Below are 27814 nucleotides of genomic sequence, written 5' to 3'. Positions count from 1 at the left end.
TCGTTGTTGCCTCCAATACCAAGTTGCCGTGGGCATGAAACCATTCACCTCAGATTGGGACTCAAACCCAGCCAAAACCCAGTCTTCCAACTAAGATCACACACCTAGTTTCAGGACTTAATGAAGCTCAGGTTCTTTGTGTCTCAGCGCAGAAGGAATTCAGCAAGAGGCAAAGTGATAGGCAAGAAACAGATTTATTAATATACAATGTTGTAAGAGATGCAGGTGGGCAGGTGAGGGAACTCTGCCCCAGAATTAAGTAGGCTACAATTCTATTGTCAAAGGAAAAGAGGAGGGGAAAAGACCACCTTCTTCCAGAAGATGTGAGGCTTACATCATGACCTTCTCCTTTCTATCAGTCAGGCGAGTGTCTGACCTGAGGTCAAACTAAGATTGTTCTTTTTGTTCAGTTGCTAAGTTATGTCTGACTCTTTTCGACCCCATGGACTGCAGCATGCCAGACTTCCCTGGCCTTCACTATTTCCCAGAGTTTGTTCAAATTCATGTCCATTGAGTCTGTGATGCTATCTAACCATTTCATCCTCTGTCATCCCCTTCTCCTCCTGCCTTCAATCCTTCCCAGCATCAGAGTCTTTTCTATGAGTCAGGTCTTCACATCAGGTGGCCAAAGTATTGGAGCTTCAGCATCAGTCTTTCCAATGAATATTCAGGATTGATTTCCTTTAGGATTGACTCATTTGATCTCCTTGCTGTCCAAGGGACTCTCAAGAGTTTTTTCCAGCACCACAGTTTGAAAACATCAATTCTTAGGCACTCAGCTGTCTTTATGGTCCAACTCTCACATCTGTATATGACTACTGGAAAAACCATAGCTTTGACTATACATACCTTTGATGGCAAAGTAATGTCTCTGCTTTTTAATATGCTGTCTAGGTTTGTCATGGCGTTTCTTCCAAGGAGCAAGCATCTTTTATTTTCATGGCTGCAGTCAGTCTGCAGTGATTTTGGAGCCCAAGAAAATAAAATCTGCCACTATTTCCATTTTTTCCCCATCTATTTGCCATGAAGTGATGAAACTGGATACCATAATCTTAGGTTTTTGAATGTTGAATTTTAAACCAGATTTTTCCCTCTCCTCTTACACATTCATCTAGAGACTCTTTAGTTCTTCTTCACTTTCTGCCGTTAGGGTGGTATCATCTGCATATCTGAAGTTGTTGATATTTCTCCTGGCAGTTTTTTGATTCCAGCTTGTGCTTCATCCAGCCAGGCATTTCACAGGATGTACTCTGCATATAAGTTAAATAAACAGAGTGATAGTATACAGCTTTGACATATCCTTTCCCAATTTTGAACCATTGTTTCATGTCTGGTTCTAACTGTTGCTTCTTGATCTGCATAAGGTTTTGCAGGGGCAGGTGGCCTGATATTCTCATCTCCTGAAGAATTTTCCACAGTTTGTTGTGATCCACACAAAGGCTTTAGTGTACTCAACGAAGCAGATGTTTTTCTGAAATTCTCTTCCTTTTTCTGATCCAATGGATGTTGGCAATTTGATCTCTGGTTCCTCTGCCTTTTCTAAATCCAGTTTGAACATCTGGAAGTTCTCAGTTCACATACTGTTGAAGCCTAGCTTGAAGGATTTTGAGCATTACTTTGCTAGCATGTGAAATGAGTGCAATTGTGCAGTAGTTTGAACATGGCTTTAGCATTGGCCTTCTTTGGGATTGGAATGAAAACTGACCTTTTGCAGTCCTGTTGCCACTGCTGAGTTTTCCAAATTTGCTGGCATACTGAGTGCAGCACTTTCACAGCATCATCTTTTAGGATTTGAAATAGCTCAGCTGGAATTCCATCACCTCCACTAGCTTTGTTTGTACTGTCGCTTCCTAAGGCCCACTTGACTTTGCACTCCACGATGTCTGGCTCTAGGCGAGTGACCACACCATCATGGTTATCCAGGTCATTAAGACCTTTTTCTTGTACAGTTCTTCTGTGTATTCTTGCCATCTCTTCTTAATCTCTTAGGATTATTTTATCAGAAGAAGGGTGGTGACATTTTTCTTTCACCTAATGGCCTTAGGTCTTCCCAGATGATGCTAGTGGTAAAGAACCTGCCTGCCAGGAGAAATAAAAGATGTGGGTTCGATCCCTGGGTCAGGGAAAATCCCCTGAAGGAGGACACAGCAACCCATTCCAGTATTCTTGCCTGGAGAATCCCATGGACAGAGGAGCTTGGCGGGTTACAGTCCATGGGGTTGCAGAGAGTCAGACATGACTGAAGCAACTTACCACATACACACACACAATGGCCTGGGGGCGTATCTCATGCTTTTACTTATGGCTTTATAGTTTAGCAAGGCTGGGTCATTCCAAGACCTTCCAGTAGCTTTCTTGAATGATCATTAACTTACAGTGGTCTCCCAATGTTTCCTAGGTTTCCCTATCTAGAATTTCTACAGCTACCTGTTGTTGTGGTTTATTGCTAAGTCATTTCCAACTATTTTGTGACCCCATGGACTGTAGCTTGCCAGGCTCCTCTGTCCATGGGATTTCCCAGGCAAGAATCCTGGAGTGGGTTGCCATTTCCCTCTCTTAAGGGATCTTCCCGACCTATTCCTGACCTGTTCTATCCCTATCAGGCAGAAATGCCTGAAGGACTCCCCTAGATTGATAGAGCTGGTGCCTGGTGCTCTGCTTGACCTGACCACTTGTTACCACCCTCACCTCTCTGTTCGACACTGTCCTTCTAGAACATACATCAGAGCATGTCCAACTCTGCCCAAAGCCCTCCAGCAGCTCCCATCTCATTCAAAGTCCTTAAAATGATCTTCTGACTCTGCGCCATCTGGCCCCTGCTGCCTCCCTGACCTCATTCCTTCTTCCTGTCCTCACCTGCAGGCATGGTGGCCTCCTGACACGTTCAAGGAGCATATACACTGCCAGCCTCCCTCGTGCCAGGAACTGGTATACACAAGAGAACTGGGGACCTCCCTGGTGATACAGTGCGTAGGAATCCGCCTGCCAATGGAGGAGACACAGGTTTGACCCCTGGTCCTAGAAGATTCCACGTGCTGCAACTAAGCCCGTGCACCACAACTACCAAAGCCCATGTACCTACAGCCTGTGCTCTGCAGTTAGAGAAGCCACTGCAATGAGAAGTTCGCTCACTGCAACTAGAGAGTAACCTCCGCTCTCTGCAACTGAAGAAAACCTGTGTGCAGCAATGAAGACCCAGTGCAGCCAGAAATTTTAAAAAAAAGTGGGGGTCGGGGAGAGAATTAGAACCTCTCTCCCACCCAAGGCCACAATCATGGACTTGAGACAGGTCCTTCTAGTCAACGCTTTTGTGTCTTACCACATACACAACCATGAACAACACAAAGTATTTCTGTGAGCTTTTAAAATTCACACTAACGCTCTCATATTGCATGTGCCATTCTGCAACCGATGTCTGGGGGGACCACCATTGATAGAAATAGGTCTGGTGTATTCACCTGAACTGCTGAACAGTATTTCTTAGAATGAATGAACCATGGCTTATTTGTCCACCTTCTTCTGACTAGGAGACTGTTTCTAGTTTTCTGCAGCTGCTCTGCATTCCTGGGCCCCAGAGCATGAGTCCCTTCCTCGGAAACCCATGTTCCTTTTTTCAGGGCTCAGGCCTCCTCACAGAGGACTCCTAGTGTCTGTTACGCTGCGGGCAGGACCTGAGTTCACCCCTGTAGCCCCAGACCCATGCCCAGCACTGGCAGGCACTCAGCCTCTTTGGATGGATGGATATGGAAGAATGGGGTGGTGGGGGCTGTGCACCTGGCCTTAACCTCTCTGTGCCAGAGACAAGCCAGCCAGGATGGCCTGACAAAGCCCAGATGCCTGGGGCCCAGTGGTCAATACCCATCCCAGTGGGGGTGGGGTAGGGTCCTGGCCATGAAACTCCTGGAGCTTCTGGACAGGTATCCCAGTTTGCTCTGAGTCCAAGACACTGGGCCTGCCAGGGGGAGGCCACTGACTACTGACCAACATCAGCATGGGCTTAGGGAGCAGCCCGACCAAAAACTTTGCTGTCACTTAGGGAGCCCTCCCAAGGGTCAGGCACTGTACATTCACCTGCGTCATCTCTCTCTCTGAGCAGGTTATTAGCCCTCTTCCAGCAGACATGGGGTCCAAAGGTTGAGATGCCCAAGGGCACACAGTCAGTGGCAGAGCAGGATTCAAACCAATACCTGAGTCACTTAATTCAGGGCTGCTGCTGCTGCTGCTGCTAAATCGCTTTAGTCGTGTCCAACTCTGTGAGACCCCATAGACAGCAGCCCACCAGGCTTCCCCGTTACTAGGATTCTCTAGGCAAGAACACTGGAGTGGGTTGCCATTTCCTTCTCCAATGCATGAAAGTGAAAAGTGAAAGTGAAGTCACTCAGTTCTGTCTGACTCTTAGCGACCCCATGGACTGCAGCCTACTAGGCTCCACCGTCCATGGGATTTTCCAGGCAAGAGTACTGGAGTGGGGTGCCACTGCCTTCTCCTTAATTCAGAGACATGGATGCCTATCTGACACACTGGACAGTGCCCTCCTCTCCTGGGGCCTCGGCAAGGCCAGAGCTGAGCACCCGGCAGGCCCAGTTGGTCATGAGCCCCCGTTTCTTCCTGTCACAAGAAAACAAGCACCTAAGCCCTGGCACCCTGGAGATTCACAGGAAAAACCTTCCTGGGAATGGCAAGTCCAGGCCCCAGCTCTGACAGGAGAGGAAACACGGCTCAAAACACACTCGGCTGCAGAATTCCCTGAACTTTAATGCTGTGGCCCACAGCTGGAGGCTGATGGGGGTTTGAGGGGCTGCAGACCCCTCCTGCCTCCAGGCCTGGGGTCCCCAGGCAACAAGTGACTAGGTAGTAAGAAGCCAGGGGTCCTCACCCCTGTCCTCCTGGGGGTGAGCAGGATCCGAGGCTCTCAGAGCTCCTGTGGGAGGGCATGGCCAACCTCAGGAGAGGCAGAGGTGGGGGGCACCACTGGCCCCTAGAGGCCTGATCCTGCCAGGCTCGGGCACAGCTCGGCCTGGGGCCTGCACAGAGCAGCTAAGGGTGGAGGGGACAAAAGCAACCAGAGTTCCCAGCCTGGGACCAGTGGGCTACCCGGAAGGGAGGAGAGGCCTTGAGGAATTGGGGACAGGTGTGCACAGGGGCTCTGGGCCTCTTAGGGCACTTGACTCAGGCAATCCCTGAGATGGGGAACTGGAGGACATGAGTTAGTTCTGAGAAAGCAGGAGGCAGTCAGGAGCACCCCCTAGGATGATGTCTAAGGCACAAAGAAGGTAATGAGGCCTCCTCTCTGCTGGCCCCACAGTTTGTCAAGACTGGCCCCTGGGCTGGGCTTCAGTATCCTCGGGTCACGTGAGCCTTGCTCTCTGGGTCGGCAGGCACCTCTGAGTCGTCAATTGGCTGGTAGGAACTGCGCTCCTCTGAGGGCCCAAGGGAACCTGGGGGGTTGGAAGGAGATGGAGGGAAAGAAAAAAATGAAGGGTGAGGACTTAGGACATTTCACGAGGCCAAACCAAGATGCCCCCTACTCCCTACCGCCCATCCCACCCCAACCAGGAAAGCCAGAGCTGGGCATCCGGGCACCCAGGACAGTGACAGTGGCAGCAGCCCCAGGCACCAAGCCTTTAGCATGTATCATTTATTCAATCCTCCTGTAAACCTATAGAGCAGGGTATTTTTTTTGCCCCTACTTTACAGATGAGGAAACCGAGTGTTAAAAAGATAAACCGACTTGCTTGAGATTACAAGGCTTGAAGCAGAGGACACTAGGATTCAAACCTATGCAGCACGACCCCAAAGACAGGGCTCTCAGCCACTACGCCTCAGTGCTTCCCCAGGAGCACGTGCTCAGGAATCTGGCCGAGGGATGCCCAGCTCTGGACCCACGGGCTCCCCTCCAGCTCCTCTCCCAGACAGTGGACATCGTTGTACAGCATCCAGAAGGCCCCCAGGGCTGGCGCAGCTGCAGAGCCCAGACGGCGCTAGGCAGGCTGTTGGGTTCCGGGTGCCGTACCCCTCACTCCCGTCCTCACTCCCCACATCTGTCCTGTGCTCCTCAACAAGCCCCCAGTGTCCCAGGCCTCTGTCTCCTCATCTGTCTAATGGAGGGACAGCACTGGCTCCTCCCTACCCCGGGGCGGGTCTGGGCAGCCTGGTGGTTTGCCAAGGGTGGGCGGCCCTGGCCCATTCCGGCCCCCAACCCAGCTGCTCCCCTAACAGGTCTCTCTCAAGAGTGAAGGGCAGAAAACCACACCTCTCCCCGCTTCTCTCAGAGAGAAAGGACATGAGAACGGGTGTCACAGGGGGCTGGAGAAAGGCTACAACAAGCAGGGGTCCAGCTCAGAGAGGCTGTGGGAGGGGGCGGGTGGGACCGGGCTCAGGAAAGGAATGTGCAGCTCAGGGCTGGCTTTGGCCAGGGCTCCCAGGGCCCAGGCCAGCACGACCTCTCCCCTGGTCACCCAGACCCCATAGGTGGCAGGAAAGGGGGTTCCAGCGATGGGGCTAGAGGGAGCTGAGAGGGGAAGCTGGCCCTGCAGGTGCCTATGGGCCTCGGGCTGAAGGCTGCCCAGAGCCGCCTGGGGCCCTGGATCAGGCGCCCAGTCGCACCCATGTTTAAGCTGAGAGAAGGACATGGCACCATAGCCTCGTGCCAGGGAAAGGTCATACCAGGCAGACATGGCCGGGGGACCCCTGGGTTCCTCTAGGAGACCAGAAGCTTGCACACCTTCCAGCCTGGTGCCCAGAGCCCACACGAGGGGGCAAGGTTGGCTCCCTGGGGCAGGGGCTGGGGGGTGGGCAAGGCAGAGACCGAGGAGAAGGGAGGAGACAGCAGTGCCAGCACCTGGGCGGGTGGGAGGGGAACTGGGGAGCTGGCTGGAGGTGGTGGCCTCACTGACGTGGCCCAGGAGCTCACCCCCACGCTCCCGGTACATGTGGTAGACGAAGAAGCAGGAGATCGGCTTGAGGATCAGGTTGAGGATGGCCATGCCTGCACTGAAGCGCACCGTGTCCGAGAGCCTGGACCTCGGGTAGAAGATGCCAATGTAGATCACGTCCAGGAAGATGGTAGCCACCAAGCCAGCCAGGAACTGCAAGACACCAGGCACAGGGCCGAGGGGTGACCACAGTGTCGTTAGGGTTGATGAGCGTGCTGCCGCCCTGTTACCCCATCCCCCCACCATATGTACCAGACTGGAAGCTCCATTTGTGCCCTACTGTGTCCTCGGGGTTTGCTGGAAGACAGACCAAGACAGCAGGTGGGACTCTGCAGACTAGATGCCCAACTGAGGACTGCAGGGCTGAGAGCAGGGATGGTGTTTCTGTCTGGACCCAGCCTGCCGGCTCTGACAGAGCCTTCTCCCCCAACCCCTCTCTCATCCTTGAGGCCATGATGAGGCACAAGACATGGGCTCAGAACCTCTGAGATGGAAGATCCCTTGGAATTCACTGGCTCCATCTCCACTACCGAAGAAACCCGTCTCTAACCGTCCTGAGAGGCCGGTGCTGGCGCTCACAGCCATGGGGTCTGAGCAGGTGTCCGGGGGCTCCCGGTGGGGCAGTCAGCCAGACCGTGTCCACTCTGACCTCACAAAGTGGTGGAGCTCCCTATTCATGGGGGGCCCTCCCTATTAGGGGGGCACTCAAGGGGGGTTACTGACGCACACCCTACTGCCCTCCAGGAGCGGCCAATCTCGTGGGGCACTGGTGGGAGTTCACCCCATACCCCTTTTGGGGAAAAAAATGAGGAGACTCTGCACCAGGCAGGCAGAGCAGCGGCCAGGCTAGTGACGATACATGTGGCTGGGAGCCTGGACTCTAGAAAATGGAAAATGGGGAAAAAAGAAGGGAGAGAAGACAGGACAGGTGAAGGGGAAGATGGAGCTGGGCCCACGACCACCCTGAAGCCGGTTCCCTGGCTGCTCCCCCAGCTCACCATACTTATGGCATCGACGGAGTCCCGCTGCGCCACGGCCCACACACCCAAGGCCAGGATGGGGAAGTTGGTCCAGGCATAGGGGCCCTGGAACACGATGCAGCCCCTGTGGGAGGAGGAGCCTGAGTCAAGTCAAGAGGTGCCCCCCAGGTGCCCACCCCTCCCACAGGTCACCTCCTGGGGCACCAGTCTCAGGGCCCCCACAGGCAGAGGCCACAGTTTAGCCTCGTTTCCCTCTCCACTCCCCTACTTCCCACCCATGAGCCAAAAATGTCAGCACATCCCATTGGCTCTGCTTCCCAAACGGATCCGGAATCTGGTCATATCCCTCCAGGTCCAAACCACCATCCTCCCCTACTGGGATTGATCATTTCGCTGTAACCTCTCCCCACTGGTCCCCTAACTTCCACTCCTGCCCCGTCCTGGTCATTCCATAAATGTGCTTGCATGCGTACTAAATCACTTCGGTCGTTTCTGACTCTTTGCCACTCCTTTGTGACTCTTTCTGACCCCCAACCCCGGACTGTAGCCCACCAGGGTCCTCTGTCCATGGGATTCTCCAGGCAAGAATAGTGGAGTGGGTTGCCATGCCCTCCTCCAGGGGATCTTCCGGACCCAGGGATCAAACCTGTGTCTCTTATGTCTCCTGCATTGGCAGGCAAATTCTTTACCACTAGCAACACTTATTAACTCCTCCATAAACAGCAACCAGTAACGTAAATCAGGGGATGTCATTTCTCTGCTAAAAGTCCTCCAACACTTTCTTGGAATAAAATTCAGACTCTTGACCATAGTCTATGGGGCCCTGTGGGGTCTGGTGACACAGCCCAGCCTATACCTCCCAACCATTGCCTTGCTGTTCCTTCTACCTGAACACTTGGTCCCTTCCTGTCATTTTAGCCTCAGCTCATGTGTTAACTCTGAGACTCCTTCCCTGACTGCCCCACTGTAAGGACCACCTTCTAACACAATGCCTACTCTCTTTCATTTTGTAGGGTATTGCTACTAACTAAACTGTTTGTCAATTCAAAGAAAAAATAGTTATCCCAGAGCCCTTACTAGTATCTGGCACAGTTATGAGTGCTTTAAATGGGTTCATTTATGTGCATATGTGTTAACAACCCTTGGAAAGAGGCACTACAGTCATCTTCATTTTATAGATGAGGTGACTGAGGACGAGAAAGGTCAAGGAACTTGCCCAAGGTCACACAGCTGCTAACTGGCAGAGCTGGGATTTAAACCCAGGCAGTCTGGCTCAAGAGGCCATGCTCTTACCCACCTGGATGGCCCAAGCACTCAGTGGGGTGCTTCATAAATGTAAATGACATTCCCTGAAGTGTACCATATGGAAAACATGTGCAAAGCAGTTAAGTGCAGAGCACTATGGGGCTTACCTGGAATTAGTCATCTCATTTTTTGGTTTTGAGAAAGCAAGTGCTGGGGGCCCGGCCTGGACTCATCAACTCAGAGTCTCGGGGAGTATGCCTGAGCAATCTGGATTTTCACTCTACTCCCCAAGGCCATTAACCATGATGATCACTGCTCCCATTATTCACACCCATGAACATGTGCACTGCACTTCCACGTCTGCAAAATGCACACGTGAGCTCAATGGTTTCCAGTCTTGGTCGGGCAGAAAAATCTCCCCAGAAACTTAACAGATGAAGCAGATAAAGCCGAAGGTAATGATGAAAATCACCCTGCAGTCCCCAGTCCTCCCTTGTGCAGGCCTGGGCAGCGTCTGGTGAGCAGAGCAAGGCCACACTTCTCTCTCTCAGCTCCTGAGGGCCGGGCATCTTTGTACCCATTTTACAGATGGAAACCAAGGTACTGAGAAGTGGAGTCACTTGATCAAGGTGACCTGGCTGGAACATGGCAGGGCTAAGGACATGACCAGGGTCAGTCTAAATCCTGAGTCAGCTGTCTCTGGGCAGGGGGTATGAAATGAGAGTGAGGGTCCACCCCTAAGTGAGTGACTTCACCCTTGTACTCAGGTTCATCATGTGTCTACTTGCTGAGCTGCTGAGCTAACCTCCAGAAGGCACCCAGCCTGGCAGCTGGTCCCTGGACACCCTCAGTAAATGTCAGCAATTATTATGGTTTCAGAAATCATGCTTTCACCTTCAGATGACTTAACAGGATAAGTGGGAGGGTCAGTAATACTCTCACGTTATAGGTGAGAAAATGACTCAGGGGGTTTGAGTGGCTCACCCAAGGTCACAGACACACAGAGCTCCACTGGACATCCACCCCAGCAAGGTTTGTGAGGCCAGCCCCTAGGCTTCAGCACCTCACAGCCCCAGATGCAAAGGCCCTGGGGGAGGAACCAGAGGGATGCCAAGCCCCAAAGGGCTTGGGCAGTGTCTGGAGGAAGGTCTGAGCTGTCAGTACTGCCCCCTGGGCTGCCGTCTTCCGCAGGATGAGGGCTTGAAGCTCTGAGGGTCAGTGATGGCAAAGGCCTCTGAGTACCACCTGCCCCTCCAACATCCTTGGGACATAGGAGCTTGCTGATGATGATCTTGACAGAGGAGCTGTTTAGTCTTGGAAGGGGCCAGGAGACATGGACAAGGCCCCAGGAAGACATGTGGACAGGACCCAGGATACACGTGGACAAGACCCCAGAGAGACACATGGACCCAGATCTCGGGAGACCAGGAGGACACAGAACTGGACACCCACAGTCACTCACCAGGTCGTCAGCAGCCAGTGAACCAGGAGGATCATCTGTGGCACAAAAAAAGAGGGGGTGGGATAAAGAAGAGAACTGTGACTGTGACCACCATGGTGGTAGGATGAGTGGGCAGGAAAGCTTCTGGAATCAAAAAACACCGGAAGCCCCAGCCTAGGACCTAAGAGGGCTTCAGCAATGTCTGCTCAAACACCAGCAAGAGAGTGGACCCCAACAGCGGTAGAGAATGAGGAAGAGCACAGGTCAGGCCAGAGGACACTGCCAGGTCACCCCTCCCCAGTCCCTCAGGGCAGCTGACATTCACACCCCTTCCTGCTTCCAAAGCTGGAGGCTCCTCTGGGGAACCTGGGAATCTGCTCTGAAACCAGAGGAGGCCTCGATGGCTGGGAGGGGCTCAAATGAGGCTGATTTCAGTACACTGGAGCTGGGGTGCCATGTGGGGCTGAGCAGATGCCCAGTGCATCCAAGGAACGGGAGAGCAGCCCGGGGGCAGGAGACCAGAGGGGAGAGGTGGGCCTGGAGGGCCTCGGCAAGGAGCATGGGCTTCATCTCAAGGGCGCTGAAGGTAGTCACCAGGAGCTTTTCTGCAGGAAGGTAACATGTTAGGATTTATACTAAGAGTCCATGCACTGTCCCACCCTTTTTATTGCCACATATGTCCTTCAGAGGCAGCCCTCTTTACTGGAACTGGTCTCTATTCCTGGAAATCAAGAGTCCTGATTGCAAAGCAAGTAAAGAAGGAAGTATTAGACTTTCCTGGTGGTCCAGTGGCTAAAACTCTGTGCTCCCAATGCAGGGGGTCCAGGGTTTGATCTCTGGTGGGGGGAACTAGATCCCATATGCTGCAACTAAAGATCTCTGTTAGTAAATATTTTTTCATTTGTTTGTTTGTTTAACTATTTCGGGTCTTACCTGCAGCACGTGGAGTCTTCACTGTATTATGCAGGCTCTCTAGCTGTGGCGCAAGGGCTTAGTGGCTCCCTCGGCATGTGGGGTCTTAGTTCCCGGATCAGGGATTGAACCCACATCCCTTGCATTACCAGGTGGGTTCTTAAACCACTGGACCACCAGGGAAGTCTCAAATAAATATTTTTTAAAAAGAAGAAGAAGGAAGGAAGGAGCAGATGGATGCTACGGGGAAGGCAGGGGGAAGAAGCGGGGAACTTGGAGCTGGTGCTAAAGGGGACTTGGGGACCAGCCAGGCACAGGGGAGGGAGAGTGGGGTGTTTCAGGGTGGACTCCCAGAAGCATAGGCAGAGACACAACACCCAGAGCCCCGAGGAGGGGGAGGGCTGGGACAGGGTTGAGGTTGGGGGTGGTGGCGAGATGGTAGGAGTGGGGTCCAGTGGTGGACTAGGGCCTTTAAGGGAGTTTGCTCCAGGCTCTGAGGGTTCAAGGATGCCAAGAGCCTGAGGCAGCGGCAGCATGCTGGGCCCAGAGAGCAAGGGTGGACACGGCAAGGACTGCAGTGAAAGGCCCAGGTTTCTGGTCTTGTGCTCAGGGGAGTGGGGGCTGTTAAGGAGAGGATGCCACCTGCAACAAGGAATTCTGGCTGCATTTCTAGAAGAATTACTATTGGACTTCCTTGGCAGTCCAGTGGTTAAGAATCCACCTGCCAATGTAGTGGCCCCGGGTTTGATCCCTGGTCTGGGAAGATCCCACATGCCACGGGGCAACTAGGCGCTGTGTGCCACAACTACTGAGCCTGCACACCTAGAGCCTGGGCAACAAGAGAAGCCACGGCAATGAGAAGCCTGAGTGTGGCAACTAGAAAGTATCCCCAGCTCACCGCAAGTAGAGAAAGCCTGCACGCAGCAATGAGGACCCAGTATAGCCAAAAAAAAGAGTTGTTATTTATTGCACATCTGCAATGTGCCAGGCCCTGGACCCAATGTCTCACATGACCTTCTCTGGGCCTCATAACCGCCTCCGAAGCAGATACTGGAATCATTCCCATTTTACAGTCAAGAAAACTAGGCTCAGAGGTAAATTAAGTTGATCATGATTCCACTGAAGACAAAACTGTAATTAAATGGTAAGTCGGACTCCAGAACTAGGACTCCTACCTTTGTGCTAGAGAGAGAAGCTCTTTGGGCTTGGACAGACATGGATGTTTTCCACATTGTGGGGTGGGGGTGGGGGGCAGATGGCCAGGATACCCCACCTTGCCCCCAATGCTCAGTGAAGTGAACCAAGTCCAGACTGTGGTCCCCAACCCCTAAAGAACTCCTCTTCCAGCTACAGAGGACTAGGAGAAGAGCACTTTAAGGACCAACATACCTGACTTTACAGAGGTCTCAAGATGCAGAAAAAGCTGAGCCTACATGACTGAGAGTTGGACCATAAATAAGGCTGAATGCTGAAGAATTGATGCTTTTGAACTGTGGTGTTGGAGAAGACTCTTGCGAGTCCCCTGAACTGTAAGGAGATGAAATCAGTCAATCTTAAAGGAAATCAATCCTGAATATTCACTGGAAGGATTGATGCTGAAGCTGAAGCTCCAATACTTTGGCCACATGACATGAAGAGCTCCTTAGAAAAAACCCTGATGCTGGGAAAGATTGAAGGCAGGAGGAGAAGACAAAGGGTGAGATGGTTGGATGGCATTACTGACTTAATGGACATGAGTTTGAGCAAACTCCAGGGGTTGGTGATGGACAGGGAAGCCTGGCATGCTGGAGTCCATGGGGTTGCAAAGAGTTGGACACAACTGAGCGACTGAACAAGAACATGACAGAAGGCTAGCTCTGGAAGGAATCTTGGTCACCACCTACCTTTATTAATGAGTGCTTCCTATGCGTCAGGCACCAAGATAAGATTTTTCTGCCTGTGAACGCGTTTCATCCTTACAATCTTCTGAAGCACCATTTCCTCAGTTTTACAGTTGAGAAAACCAAGGCTCAATGGTAAGTAATCTGCACCAGGTTACAGAGCAGAGCCAGGATTCCACCCCGACTTAGCCAGGTGTTGTTCCACCCAGGGCCTGAGTGGATGTGCCCCTATTACAAAGATGCGGAAACAGAGGCAGAGTAGAACTAGTCTTCTGAGGTTTTGCCCAGGGACTGAGGAGTGAGTGGACTTCCCTGGTAGTTCAGTTGGTAAAGAATCTGCCTGCAATGCAGGAGACCCCGGTTCGATTCCTGGGTTGGGAAAATCTCCTGGAAAAGGGATAGGCTACCCACTCCAGTGCAAAGAAACAGAGGAAAACAACAGAATGGGAAAGACTAGAGATCTCGTCAAGAAAATTAGAGATACCAAGGAAACATTTCATGCGAAGATAGGCATAATAAAGGACAGAAATGGTATGGATCTAACAGAAGCAGAAGATATTAAGAAGAGGTGACGAGAATACACAGAAGAACTACACAAAAAAGATCATAATGACCCAGAAAACCATGATGGTGTGATCACTCACCTAGAGCCAGACATCCTGGAGGGCACAGTCAAGTGGGCCTTAGGAAGCATCACTATAAACAAAGCTACTGGAGGTGATGGAATTCCAGCTGAGCTATTTCAAATCCTAAAAGATGATGCTATGAAAGTGCTGCACTCAATATGCAAGCAAATGTGGAAAACTCAGCAGTGGCCACAGGACTGGAAAAGGTCAGTTTTCATTCCAATCCCAAAGAAAGGCAATGCCAAAGAATGTTCAAACTATTGCACAATTGCACTCATCTCACACGCTAGCAAAGTAATACTCAAAAGTCTCCAAGCTAGGCTTCAAAATGTGAACTGAGAACTTCCAGATGTTCAAAATGGATCTAGAAAAGGGAGAAGAACCAGAGATCAAGTTGCTAACATCTGTTGGATCATAGAAAAAGCAAGAGAATTCCAGAAAAACATCTATTTCTGCTTCATTGACTACACTAAAGCCTTTGACTGTGTGGACCACAATAAACTGTGGATAGTTCTTAAAGATGGGCATACCAGACGACCTTATCTGCCTCCTGAGAAATCTGTACGCAGGTCAAGAAGCAACAGTTAGAATCGGACATGGAACAATGGACTGGTTCCAAATTGGGAAAGGATGTCCAGGTTGTAAATCATCACCCTGCTTATTTAACTTATATGCAGAGTACATCATGCGAAATGCCGGGCTGGATGAAGCACAAGCTGGAATCAAGAATGCAGGAAGAAATATCAATGATCTCAGATATGCAGATGACATCATCCTTATGGCAGAAAGTAATTGAGGTGAAAGAGGAGAGTGAAAAATGACTTAAAGCCAGTCATCTGGCTTAAAACTCAACATCCAAAAAACAAAGATCATGGCATCCAGTCTCATCACTTTATAGCAAATAGATGGGGGAACAATGGAAACAGTGACAGACTTTATTTTCTTGGGCTCCAAAATCACTGCAGATGGTGACTGCAGACATGAAATTAAAAGACACTTGCTCCTTGGAAGAAAATCTATGACAAACCTAGACAGCATGTAAAAAAGCAGAGACATTACTTTTTGGACAAAGGTCCATAGAGTTAAAGCTATGGCTTCTTTGCTAGTCATGTATGGATGTTAGAGTTGCACCATAAATAAAGTTGAGCGCCAAACAACTGATGCTTTTGAATTGTGGTGTTGGAAAAGACTCTTAAGAGTCCCTTGGACCGCAAGGAGATCAAATCAGTCAATCCTAAAAGAAATCAGTCCTGAATATTCACTGGAAGGACTGGTGCTGAAGCTGAAAGAAAGTGAAAGTGAAAGTTGCTCAGTCATTTCCAACTCTTTGTGACCCCATGGACTATACAATCCATGGAATTCTCCAGGCCAAAATACTGGAGTAGGTAGCCGTTCCCTTCTCCAGGTGATCTTCCCAACCCAGGGATGAAACTCAGGTTTCCCGCATTGCAGGCAGATTCTTTACCAGCTGAGTGACCAGGGAAGCCCAAGCTGAAGCTGAAGCTCCAATACTTTGGCCACCTGATGCGAAGAGCTGACTCATTAGAAAAGACCTTGATGCTAGGAAAGATTGAGGGCAGGAGGAGAAAGGGATGACAGAGGATGAGATGGTTGGATGGCATCACCGACTCAATGTACATGAGTTTGAGCAAGCTTTGCGAGTTGGTGATTGACAGGGAAGCCTGGCGTGCTGCAGTCCATGGGGTTACAAAGAGTCGGACATGACTGAGCGACTCAACTGAACTGTACCCACTCCAGTATTCTTGGGCTTCCCTTGTGGTTCAGATGGTAAAGAATCTGCCTGCAATGCAGGAGACCTGGGTTCCATCCCTGGGTTGGGACGGTCCCCTGGAGAAGAGCATGGCAACCCACTCCAGTATTCTTGCCTGGAGAATCCCACTGACAGAGAAGCCTGGTGGGCTACAGTCCATAGGGTTGCAAAGGGTCGAACACGACTGACTAAGCACACAAAAGAGTGAGTGCAGGTGTGCTCGGTCATGCCCAACTCTTTGAGAGGAGCCTGCCAGGCTCCTCTGTCCATGGGATTGTCTAAGCAAGAATACTGGAGTGGGTTATCATTTCCTCCATCAGGGGGTCTTCCCAACCCAGGGATCAAACCCATGCCTCCTATGACTCCTGCATTGCAGGTGGATTCTTTACCACTTGAGCCATCCAGGATGCTACAGGGACTGAAGAGGAGTGATCAAACAGTGCCAAGTTACTCAATCATTTACAGGTTAAGTTGACATCGCTGACATCTGCTTGGCCTCCACCCTGCAGATTCAAAGGTAAGTTGGGCAGATGCAGTCCTAGGCTGCCCTTCCAGAACTGACACCTGGCAGTCCGGGTGGGGTGGGGGGGAACACGGGCTAACCAAACAATTACCTTAGGAGCGTGGGGTCCGGACAGACAGTCTGTTGAGAAGGAAGTAACAGCGAAGGAAAGGACACTCATTCTGCATCAGGGGAGGGGAGCACGGAGGCTTCTCTGAAGGATGATGTTTCAGGGGAGATGACGCAGGTGAGCAAGGAGGTAACCAGGGGCAGAGGGGGAAAGAAGAGCATTTTGAGCTGAAGGGACAGCACCTGCAAAGGCTCTGTCACGGAAGGGAGCTTGGAACCTTCTGGAGACTGAAAAGAGGCCCATGTGGCTGGAGTGGAAGAGGAGAGTAGAGGAGGGACAGGAAGCTGGGGTTGGGGGTGGGGGGCAGGGCTGGGCCTTGGAGGTGTGGGAGAGAATTCTGATCTTTATCTTGAGAGCAAAGCATGGTCCCCTCTGACAGGAAGTCCTGCCCACAGAGGGGAAGGGACCTGCCACATGCGGCCAGCCAGGTGGTCCTGGTGTTGGGTTTTTAACTAAGACAAGACACCAAGGAAGGAGTGAGTCACAGTCATATCATTTCTCCCCTCCCCAACATCAACACTGAGTCCTTCCCTTTCTCAACTTCTCTTTCAGAAACGGTCTTCATTCCCAAATGCTCTGGTTCCCACCTCTAGACTGCGCACACAGCAGGTCTTCAATAAAGGGACGCTCCTGGCCTGCAGAGCCCAGAAAAGGAAAGGCAGCGACACACAGGAAAGCCTGTGAGGAAACCACTCTATAACCTGTGGGATAAAGTATTTCCTGGAGCCGGAAAAGCCTGTAATACAGAGTGAGCACCTGGCTAGGCCCCTAAACTAGGCCCTCGCTTTGGGGAAGAAAACAGTATGACCTGGAAATCCTGCAGGCCTTTAGCAGACACACCTCCCCTCGGTGCGACATCACTTTTGTTTGCTCAATATTTAGGAAACTTAGCACCAGTGGAGCACGTCTCTTCAGCCATGGAAAAAGAAACCATTGAAGACTAAGCCTCCTCTGCCAGTTTCCCCATTTTTGTAATGAGAGGGCACACCCACTCGGGCCCAGAGGGGTCCAAATGTGCAGGAAAGCTCCAACAAAAAACCCAGCCAAGAATCTAAAAAGGAGTGAATATAGGTATATGTTCAACTGATTCACTCTGCTGCACACCTGACACTAACACAACATTGTAAGTCAACTATACTTCAATAACTGCAGCCACGAAACTAAAAGACGCTTGCTCCTTGGAAGAAAAGCTATGACCAACCTAGACAGTGTATTAAAAAGCAGAGACATCATTTTGCCACCAAAGGTCCATATAGTCAAAGCTATGGTTTTTCCAGTAGTCACATATGGATGTGAGAGTTGGACCATAAAGAAGGCTGAGTGCCGAAGAACTGAGGCTTTTGAATTGTGGTGTTGGAGAAGATTCTTGAGAGTCCCTTGGACTGCAAGGAGATCAGACCAGTCAATCCTAAAGGAAATCAACCCTGAATATTCATTTAAAGGACTGATGCTGAAGCTGAAGCTCCAAAACTTTGGCCAGGTGAAGAGCCAACTCATTGGAAAAGGGCCCTGATACTAGGAAAGATTGAAGGCAAAAGAAGAGGGTGGCAGAGGATGAGATGGCTAAATAGCATCACTGACTCAATGGGCATGAATCTTAGCAAATTCCAGGAGACAGAGAAGGACAGTGGAGCCTGGTGTGCTGCAGTCCATGAGGTTGCAAAGAGACATGACTTAGCAATTAAACAACAACACATTTCAATAGAAATTAAAAAACAAAAAGAAACCCAGCCAAACCAGCCCTGCCCTCTCCCACAGCCCTTATCTCAGCACAAAAGATCAGTCTGCTGGCTCTGGGGGAGGTTTCTGGTCACCAAGGGAATACTGGGAGTCTCAGGTACGGCCACAGAGAATACGAGAGGGAGGGGCCTCAGCATGTGCCCCGGCGGCCTGACTGCTCCCGGCTGGGCAAGAGGAGAGAGGCTTGAGCTCCTGGACTCTTCATATAGCACTTGGCCTGGTGGGGCTGCCTGGCCCTTTCCCAGCCAGTGTTCGATGCGTCAGAAGACCAGGGGAGACAGAGACTGGCCATGGCAGCAGGGGCTTGTAAGATGCTAGACTGGGGGTAGGAGACCTGAGTTCTGGTCGAGGGGCCACCTCCCTTTGTGTAGGAGCCCTGGGTTCCTCCCCAGTGACACAGAGGCAGCATCTATCACCCTCGTGTCCCACAGGGGCGCCTCAACCAGAAAGAGACAGGCATCTGACAGTCACTGGATGTTTCCATGAAATAACTGTAAGCACCTCCCTGGGGGCTCAGTGGTAAAGAATCCGCCTGCCAATGCAAGAGATGAGAGTTCGATCCCTGGGTCAGGAAGATCCCCTGGAGAAGGAAGTGGCAACCCACTTCAGTATTCTTGTCTGGAGAATCTCATGGAGAGAAGAGCCTGGTGGGCTACAGTCCATGGGGTCACAAAGAGTTGGACATGACTGAGTGACTGAACAACCACCACCACAACCTCTGCAGACAGTCATCCTGAAACCACATCACCTACAGCAACCTCTGCTACTGATGTAGATATGCCTGCCACATGTCTACACTGCCCTGAACTCTTGGCCCATGTCATCCTTGTGACTGTCTGGGGTAGAGTTTTAACCCTTCTGTTTCACTTATGAAGACACTGAGGCTGTGAGAGATTCATTGGCCCAAACAGTTATGCAGTTATGTATGACAAGAGAGTCCAGATGCAAATCGCAGAATCAGTCTGTTGGGTCTGAGTTTCTCTGCTAATAAAAACGTGATGCGGGCTTCCCTGGTGGTTCAGTGGTAAAGAATCCGCCTGCTGATGCAGGAGACACTGGTTCGATCCTTATCTGGGCAGATCCCACATGCTATAGGGCAACCGAGTTCATGGGCCACAACTACTGAGCCCATGTGCTGCAACTACCGAAGCCCATGTACCCTAGAGCTAGTGCTCTGCAACAAGAGAAGCCACTGCCATGAGAAGCCCATGCTCCTCAACTAGAGACTGGGCCCCGCTCACTGCAACTAGAGAAAACCTGCACAGCAACAAGGACACAGTACAGCCGAAAATAAATAAACACATAAAATAAAGATTAAAATAAAAAAACAACAAAACTATGAAACTACATCACCTCCTGGACCACTGGATCCTCCTCTTATCATCCTAGAAGGTAGGGTCTATTTTTATGCTCTCTTTATGGTGAGGAAACTGATATTCAGAGAGGTTAAGAAACCTGCTTCAGGTCACACAGCTGGTAAGCAGCAAAGCCTGGCCTTGGATAGAGATCTAATTGGCCCCAAAGCCTGTGCTGTACCCACTGTACTACAGTGCTAGGATCTGGAAGAGCAAGGGAAGGGTGGATGGAAATGAGTATGTTTGATCTGGAGGAAAGCAGGCTAAGGGGAAACCGAGGGGTCCTCGGACCAGGATTCAAACCCTTCATCTGTCACTGGAGGACCCATGGATGTGGAGCTGGGACTGCCTAGCCAGGCTGTCGACAGATCTGAGGTCACCATAAAGAATTTGTTTTTCTCTTTGGCCACACCATATGGCTTGCAGGATCTTAGTTCCCTGACCAGGGATTGTACCTGGGCCCCAGGCAGTGAAACCACAGAGTCTGAACCCCTAGACCACCAGGGAATCCCTCTCCATACAGATTAATATACAGAATGTATTTTTCCTGGGAATTTCCTGGTGGGGCAGTGGTTAGCACTGTGTGCTTTCACTGCCAAAGGTGCAGAATCAATCCGTGGTCGAGGAACTAAGATCCCACTAGCCATGTGGTGTGACCAAAACAAAAAATAAACAAACAAAAAAACCAGAATATATTTAGTCCTGTGCAAACATTCGGTGGCCTATTGAATGAGGCAGCAAGATCCCCAAGGATCCCCAAGGGCTGAGCCCAGGGGGCAGTAGTCAGGGCTGCCAGAGAGAGAAGGCAGAGGCAGGCAGTGGCTGACCACGTGGCTGCTAGAGCCAAGTATGTGGATCAGACCCCAGCTCCATGACTTAGAGCTGTGTGACTCTGGGCCATCACCTGAGCTCTCGCAACTGCCGCTTGCTCTTCTAAAGTGGGGACAATAATGCTCCATGGGGGTGTTGTGTGGCTATGGAGAGGTGGAGGGGTGTGTAGAACATTCAACACACTGCCTGCTAGGTAGTCAGCCTCCGGGACATGGCTGTGCACGTGCTCAGTTGCTTCAGTTGTGTCCAACTCTTTGTGACCTCATGGACTGTATCTGCCAGGTTCCTCCAGGCAAGAAATACTGGAGTGAGTTGCCATTTCCTACTCCAGGGGATCTTCCCCACCCAGGGATTGAACTCATGTCTCCTGCATTGCAGGTGGGTTCTTTACCATTGCGCCACCTGGGAAGCCCCGAGACAAGGCCATCCTCATGACTACTGTGCAGTCAGGTTCCGGAATTCTTAACTCTCGAGCTATACTACCCCCCTGCACTCTCCTCCCAAGGGCCTTTTCTCATAAGCCCTCATGAACCCAAGTCTAGAACTTTCTAAACTCTCACAATGACGCTCCTTCAGCTCAGGACTTGCCCCATGTGTTGCGTTGGGTTAGGAACTACCCAGAGGGCCTGGGGCAGCTGCTTCTGTTCACCTGGCACCACTGCCCACTCTGGCTGGGCTGGGCACAAGCAGGCACGAGCCAATGCCCCAGGAATGTGTGATAGGAGGGCACAGGTAGTGTAGGGTCAGAGGGGTTGGGCATTTTCTGAGCTCCCAAGGGGCTCTGATCGAAGAATATCCCACTTAGACTCCTGTGGGAGGCCAGAAAAAACAACAACAAAAGCAGAACCCCCAGTTAATCTTTAATTTCAGATAATGAATAATTTTCTAGACTGTTCCAAATATTGCCTGGGATATAAGATTTGCTGGAGAAGGGATAGGCTACCCACTCCAGTATTCTGGGACTTCCCTAGTGGCTCAGCTGGTAATGAATCTGCCTGCAATGTGGGAGACCTGGGTTCAGTCCCTGGGTTGGGAAGATCCCCTGCAGAAGGGAAAGGCTACCCACTCCAGTATTCTGGCCTGGAGCATTCCATGGACTGTACAGTCCCTGGGGTCACAGAGTTGGACACAAATGAATGACTTTCACTTTCACTTTTCATACTTAGATTAAAAAATTATTCATTGTTGATCTGAAATTCAAACTCAACTGGATGTCCTCAATGTTACCTGGCAACCCTAGCTGTTCACGACCTCTCAGTACTTACTTGTCTCTGACTGGTAGCAGCTAAGACCCTTGGAGATATGGTGCTTTATCTCCCAAGTCAAAGAAAGGACCAGCTGTTTCACTGTGGGCACTGAAAGCCAGCAGAGCTCACACGTGTGGTCACGTGTGGCCTGTGAGGCCCATAAAGTTTCTCCAAAAAAAAAAAAAAAAAAAAGCCGTAAACAGACTAAGCCCTCCCACTGGGCATAAACTGTCAAAGCAGAAGTCAGCCCTAACTAATGGTGGCCAGAAAAGGACACAGCTTTGAAGTCTGACCCTGATGGGTCAAATTCTGACTCTGCCACTTAATCTCTGTGGGGCCTTGATAAGTTACCTATCTGGTATGAGCTGAAGTTGGCTCAACTATAAAAATCTCAGAAGGTTGATGCGATTAAATAAATAACCTGGCACACCACAGACACCCCAAGAATGAGGGCTCACTCCCTTGTCCGTTCCCGACCCTCTGTCCCTTTCCTCCTTTCTCCTTAATAATTATTTTAGGCAAATCTCTAATCAGAGAAAAGGTAGTCGGCATTAACCGCACATGGCCTGGAACAGAGTGAATGTTGATACCAACGAACCTTAGTTGCCCTCGTGTAAATTTCTTCCCCGCTAAACCTTTAATCCAAGCCCATTGCCTTGTCACAGCCATCTCTCCCCCTGCAGTGGTTGACTGGAAGCCTCGGAGAGGTCTGCTGAAGCAAGTATTCAATATTAAGGAAATGTGACGTGAAGTCACAGCGCAGACTGTGTCTAATAATCCAAATATAGATGACGTATTGTTCTGCAGTCATCTATCTCTTAGATTACTTTAGTACCAGACACCATGGGTGCATAATGCTTTGTCAAGGGTGAGTAAGAGGGTACTCCTGCATACAATCTCAAAGGAAACTGTATCCAGGCCCCAAATGGCAGGTCTGGTCCAAGGTTAACACCTTTCTGACCAAAGCTCAAGACTTCAGCCTCTCAGTGGCAAACCCAGCCAAGAAGCACTGGGCTGGGGGAGGGAGGGGAGAAAAAGAAGAACAGCCTTTGGCATTCTTACAGCTCAGGAAATGAAGACACCCCAGTGAGCTGCAGTGTTTTCCTAAATGTGCAAAGTTAGGGGGTTCTGCTTTTGAGTAAATTCTACTGGTGTCTGTGTTGCTTAAGAAATAAAGACGTTGAATCTATCAACTCTGAAAAACCGTCTGTCTGGGGTCATCTGATTTCCTTAACTTGATCTTCCCAACGAAAGACGCGGTAAGGGCAGTGCTGGGGGTTCAGGTGAAAGCTTTACCCCTCTCTCGGTGGAGGGGAGGTGTCCCCTGCCTCCAAGTCCAGCCTCGGACTCTCCGTGGGTCCCTCCCCGCCACGCCTTCCTCTTTCTCCGGAGAAATTCTGGGCGCGCAGGACAAAGCGAGCCTCAGGGGCTCAGCGCTCCCAGCTGAACCGGTCTGACTCCGGGAAGAGACAGCCGCTTCCCTCCTCCAGCTCCCTCTCGGTCTTTCCTGCCGGCCTTCTGGATCCGTCTCCCTAAAGGGTCTATCCGCCCACCTCCTTCCACCTGGGCTCTGTTCGTTCTCGATCTCCCTGCCACTCCACTTTCCCCAGATTCTCGGTCCTCTCACCTCTAAAATCCTACTTTAAAAGCGCAAACGCCCAACACGCTCCGGGAGACCCGCCCCGCGCCACCCCCGCCCCGCCCATCGCCACCTTCAGGTTCACGGCTGGCAGTTCCATCGCGACCCAGCCGGACAGCACCTGCGCCACAACCGCGGGGGCTCCTGGTCTCCGAACTCGGAAAACAAACTTGCCCGGCCCCGCCCCGCCGGCTGCCTGTTGCCAGCGCTCCAACCCCAGCTGGGCTAGGGGGCCACGTGAGTAGGTCATGTGACGACTGCCCGGTTGCTAGGAAACGGCGTCGTGCCTCTCGAGTCTTCACCGAGCCACTGCCCAGGTAGTTACTGGGGGGGGGGGGTAAAGGGGGGTAAGGGGGGTAAGGGGGATAAGGGGGTGGGGTGGGGGGCGGGAGCCGGGGGCGGCTGGAGAATATCCAGATTTGTGTCTCAAAGGGCGCAATATCTCGCCGAGTTAAAATCCCAGCAGGTGGGCTGACGGGACCACCTGCAGCCAGGAGAACTTGGGGGAACCTCCAAGTACAAACTGCAGATGTGGCAACAGCTGGTGTCTCATCCCTGAGGGCACAGTCTCTCCTCCCTGTGAAGACGGTTACCTACCTCATAGAACCCTTGTGAGGATGAATGAACTAATTCATGTTTGAAGAAAAAATGATTCTGACACTTGCTTTAAAGGTAAGGAAGACTTATTCAAGACTGCTGGGATCCCCTTGGGTCCCTCTGAGTGCTTATTCTTATTTCCAGGAGGGGAGAGACCACATGGAAACCTGAAAAACTGCCTGGGTGGGTCCTAAGATCCTATCAAGACACAGACTCTCTCTAGGTACAAAGAACGGAGTTTTCCAGGTGGGTGTGGGGTCTTCTGGGGTCCCCTGGCCTATTTGAATGTCCCTTTTGGAGACACAGCTGTCTAGCCCCCTGAGCAGAATAGCACATCTGCCAGAGTAATGGAGAGCTGGTAAGCTTCGGAGAGAGACCGGACAGATGGCTACCCTGGGCACGATTGTTTGGTATTCAGAGCCCAGAGGACTAGCTGGACCAGATAAACGAGTTTGAGTCCTAACTTTGACTTTTACTGGTTCTTCTTGAGCAAGTCACTTTGCCTCTCTATGCTTCAGTTTTCTGATCTGTAAGATGAGAGAAATAATAGTACCTTCCTTGAAGGATGGTTATTTTGAATTTGTTAATAAGGATTTGTTAATATATAAAAACGTTATAGAACATTGTCTGGCAAACAGCACTCAATCAGGATGTGCTACTGTTTTGATATTCATTATTAGTTAATTATCATTAATTATTGTTACTGGCATAGTACCTAGAAAAGAGAAATTCCTCAATAACTAGTGGATATTATAACATTATTATTATAATGTTTCCTTCTAAGAGATGTCTCCTATAAACCCTAGATCCTAGAGGTGTTCAATCCAAGCATGTAGGTATGTAATAAAACTGATCACCTCGTAAGGAGAAAATGCAAAACAAACAATTCCTGGGATTAGAGCTGACATTTATGAAGTACAGTTTTGTGGTAGACAATGTGAAAAGTGCTCATAATAAATATTCATAACAACCGCCATGGTGTGGGTGCCATTCTTATCCTGATTTACCATAAGATCACTGAGGTTAAGAGGAGTTAAGGGGCTTGCCCAAAGGCATATCCCTAGTTGGTATGAAATTGGGCTGGGGACCAAGGAGGTTTGGTTTCAGGATTGTGACATGTAGCCACTCAGCTCCACTGCCCACACCACAGGAAAATATAGCCCAGGCTGAGATGCAAAGATGGAGTGAGGCAAAGAGGGGAAGACAGATTGGAGCCAGATGAAACACAAGGCTGGATCTGTGGAATGTCCCTGCAGTGACACTGCCTTCATCTGACCAGCTGAGGCCGAGGCACTCTGGGGCAAGGCGGAGGTGGGGCAGACCCAGTAAGGGTGGGGAGGGAGCCCAAAGGGACAAAGGAAAGTGAAACTGTTCTCAAAGGAGCCAGAGTTCCTGCCAGGACCCACCTTGACTATGGAAGGACAAGTGGACCTTCACAAAGCATAGGCTTTGGGGCCATATTTTTTAGAGTACACTTCTGGATGTCAAGTTTAAATTTTTCATGTCCCTCACCAATTCTGTCTGTCTCAGCTGAGTTTTATCCTCAGTACCTTCAGGATGAAAAGTAAATGACATGGCACAACAAGGTGAATGTACTTGACATTGTGTGTGTGTTAGTTGCTCAGTCATGTCTGACTCTTTGCGACCTCATGGATTGTAGCCTCTGTCTATGGGGTTCTCCAGCCAGGAATACTGGGGTGAGTTGCCATTCCTTTCTGCAGAGGATCTTCCTGACCTAGGGATCAAACTTGGGTCTCCTGCATTGCAGGCATTCTTTACCATGAGTCATCAGGGAAGCCTGTACTTAACATTACTGGAACTGTACACTTAAAATGGTTAGGATGGTAAACTTTTATTTCTTTTTACCACAATTGAAAACAAAACAAAACCCAAAAAACTGACATGCAGAATAGATACATTCATTTATTCATTAAGGGAATAGTTATTGAATGCCTACTTGGGTGACTATCTTAGAATGGAATGGCTGGACCACATGGCGTGTGTATACTTAAGCTGTTAAGAAATTGTCAAATTGTTTTCAAAGATGGTAGTAATCATCCAATATTTTTTCCTTTGTAGCACTTATCAGTACTTGAAGGTATTGACCTCTCCATTTACTCATTGACATGTTTATTGTCTGTCCCCTCTCACCCTCCCCAATCTAGACTGCAAACCCTGGGAGGGTCTTGCAACCTCCATACTTGCCTGGCACATGGTGTTCAGGGAATACACCAGCTAAACCAGTGTGTTGGCACCACTTCCATCATGGGCATGAGGGAAAGCCTACCACCCACTTGTCCTCGGAATAATCCAGATTCTGTCAGGAAGCCACTCAGTGCTGCTGGTTATGCAAATGGCCAATGAAGCTTTCACAGCCATTTCTTCCCCGTGGTCACTTGTGTCCTTTCGTGATATTATTTGGATCCCTGCCCTGCCTCCTAGCAGAGTGATCTTAAACCTCAGGGTGATGCATGCTTGACATAGCTTCTGGCACTTTGTAGGTGCTCAATAAGCAAATAACTGCTGTACTGCTATGAAAAAACCACAGCATATTCTGGCATCTCTCAGCATCTCCTGACCCCTGATACATGCCTGTTATATTGAAGCAGCAGAGAAAGGCTCCTTGGACTGGGAGATGCTTATACCTCCTTCCCACTAGCAAAGCCTTGGAGATGGACCTCAGTGTTTCAGCATGCTGTTGCCTCCCCAGCCTTTACTACCCACCCACCCCCCCCGCCCCGCTCCCGCCCAGTGCTGCCAATCTGTCTCTGTGTGACCTTGGGTTAGTTGCTTAATCTCTCTGAATTTCTTTCTGCATCTCAAAAATGGAGAGAGCGATAAACAGGTCCCAGGCGGTGGGAAGCACTGAATATAAAAAGGCTTTGAAATGATTTTTAACTGTCCTCTGGGCCACAATGTACTGGACACTCAACAGTTCTGCTGTGATCCGGCCACTTCCTTCCCTGAGTGGGTGACATCAACAGAAAGAAACAAAACAGAGAAAGTAACCAAAATATTGTCTGAAAGCCACAGGCACGTGTGAGAGAGCGGGCCCTCCCCAGGGAGCTCATCAGGGAAGGGCCCGAGAGGCAGAGCCATGGTCCCTGGGTGCTACCAGGATTCGTGCTGGATCCGGATTCAATCTGGAGACCTCTGCTCCAGTGCTTCTTCTCAGCTTGACCCAAACACACTGGCTCTGTGTTTCTTGGCCTAAGGTCTGGCAGGGTAGGGGAAGGTCAAGTTGTTTCATTAGTCATGAGGCAGGAGATAGATGGGCACCCGGCTGAACAGTTTCTCCCCTGTGGATGGAAACTTCATAATAACAGTTTGTGCATGTGTGCTGAGTTGCTTCAATTGTGTCCAACTCTCTGCAACCCTATGAACTGTAGACAGTCAGGCTCCTCTGTCCATAGGACTCTCGAGGCAAGAATACTGAAGTGGGTTGCTGTGCCCTTCCCCAGGGGATCTTCCTGATCCAGGGATCAAACCCACATCACCTGGGGCTCCTGACTTCCAGGTGGATTCTTTACTTCTGAGCCACAGGGGATGCAGAAACTCCCTACAAGGAAGATAATGGAGGAGGCTGGGCCCTGCCAGATAAGAGATAAAAGACCACATCGTCCTCATACTTGAAGTTAAGGAGACCTCCCCAACTACACATGTGCAGAAAGGCTCCTTGGAGGTCAAAAATGGAGGGGGGGCATCACCTCATAGTAAGTGATGTCTACATACCTACGGTCATCTGCCCTAGAATCCATCTTGGCTAAGAGATGTGCATGCACATGTAGGAGGACCCTGAACTAAACCAGGGCAGCCTCAGAACCAGGCAAAGCAAGATGATTGGTCAAAGGAAACCTGGAAGAAATGCCCTATAAAAGTGATTCAAACTACCATGAGGACACTGTCCCTCTGAGCCCACCCTTGTGTATATCCACATATACTGTACTCCTTTTTTCCTCCTAATAAATACTTTGTTTCACTAT

The 27814-nt window shown here is 50.4% G+C and overlaps 1 protein-coding gene and 2 long non-coding RNA genes across 8 annotated transcripts; 1 reads left to right on the top strand and 2 right to left on the bottom strand.

Annotated features, from left to right (window-relative positions):
* Positions 1-175: 175 nt before the first annotated feature.
* LOC145506530 (uncharacterized) lies at positions 176-4345 on the bottom strand. Its single transcript, XR_014054001.1, has 3 exons — positions 4072-4345; positions 2857-2982; positions 176-2075 (listed from the first exon to the last, which is right to left on the bottom strand). It is a non-coding gene; the product is annotated as an uncharacterized LOC145506530 (long non-coding RNA).
* A 390-nt stretch (positions 4346-4735) lies between these two features.
* On the bottom strand, positions 4736-23813 carry AGTRAP (angiotensin II receptor associated protein). 6 transcript variants are annotated; one of them, XM_081491400.1, is made up of 6 exons: positions 23308-23393; positions 16405-16506; positions 10623-10657; positions 7934-8039; positions 6914-7088; positions 4736-5438 (listed from the first exon to the last, which is right to left on the bottom strand). In XM_081491400.1, the coding sequence occupies exons 2-6, from the start codon at positions 16471-16473 to the stop codon at positions 5335-5337; spliced, it is 489 nt and encodes a 162-aa protein (XP_081347526.1). In that variant the 5' UTR covers positions 16474-16506; positions 23308-23393; the 3' UTR covers positions 4736-5334. The 6 variants fall into 6 exon arrangements, with proteins under 6 accessions (XP_081347526.1, XP_081347527.1, XP_081347525.1 ...); XM_081491401.1 differs by lacking the exon at positions 23308-23393 and adding an exon at positions 17010-17057; XM_081491399.1 differs by lacking the exon at positions 16405-16506 and having other exon boundaries at positions 23308-23813.
* On the top strand, positions 23474-27814 carry LOC145506529 (uncharacterized). The gene is made up of 2 exons (XR_014054000.1): positions 23474-23551; positions 23976-27814. It is a non-coding gene; the product is annotated as an uncharacterized LOC145506529 (long non-coding RNA).

This window comes from Giraffa tippelskirchi, chromosome 5 (assembly GCF_054371585.1).
Source record: "Giraffa tippelskirchi isolate mGirTip1 chromosome 5, T2T-mGirTip1v1.2.pri, whole genome shotgun sequence".
Lineage (NCBI taxonomy): Eukaryota > Metazoa > Chordata > Mammalia > Artiodactyla > Giraffidae > Giraffa > Giraffa tippelskirchi.
Note: the sequence above shows the minus strand (reverse complement) of the source record. Positions and strands in the feature narration are given on the sequence as shown.

Excerpts from the sequence above, each read along its gene's own strand:
- AGTRAP (XM_081491398.1), bottom strand. The coding sequence starts at position 23,484 with ATGACCTACTCACGTGGCCCCCTAGCCCAGCTGGGGTTGGAGCGCTGG. Across the intron at positions 10,658-23,307 it reads TGCCAGCCGTGAACCTGAAG|ATGATCCTCCTGGTTCACTG; the intron begins GTGGCGATGGGC and ends TTTGTGCCACAG. Across the intron at positions 5,439-6,892 it reads TGAGCTCCTGGGCCACGTCA|GTTCCCTTGGGCCCTCAGAG; the intron begins GTGAGGCCACCA and ends CCAACCCCCCAG.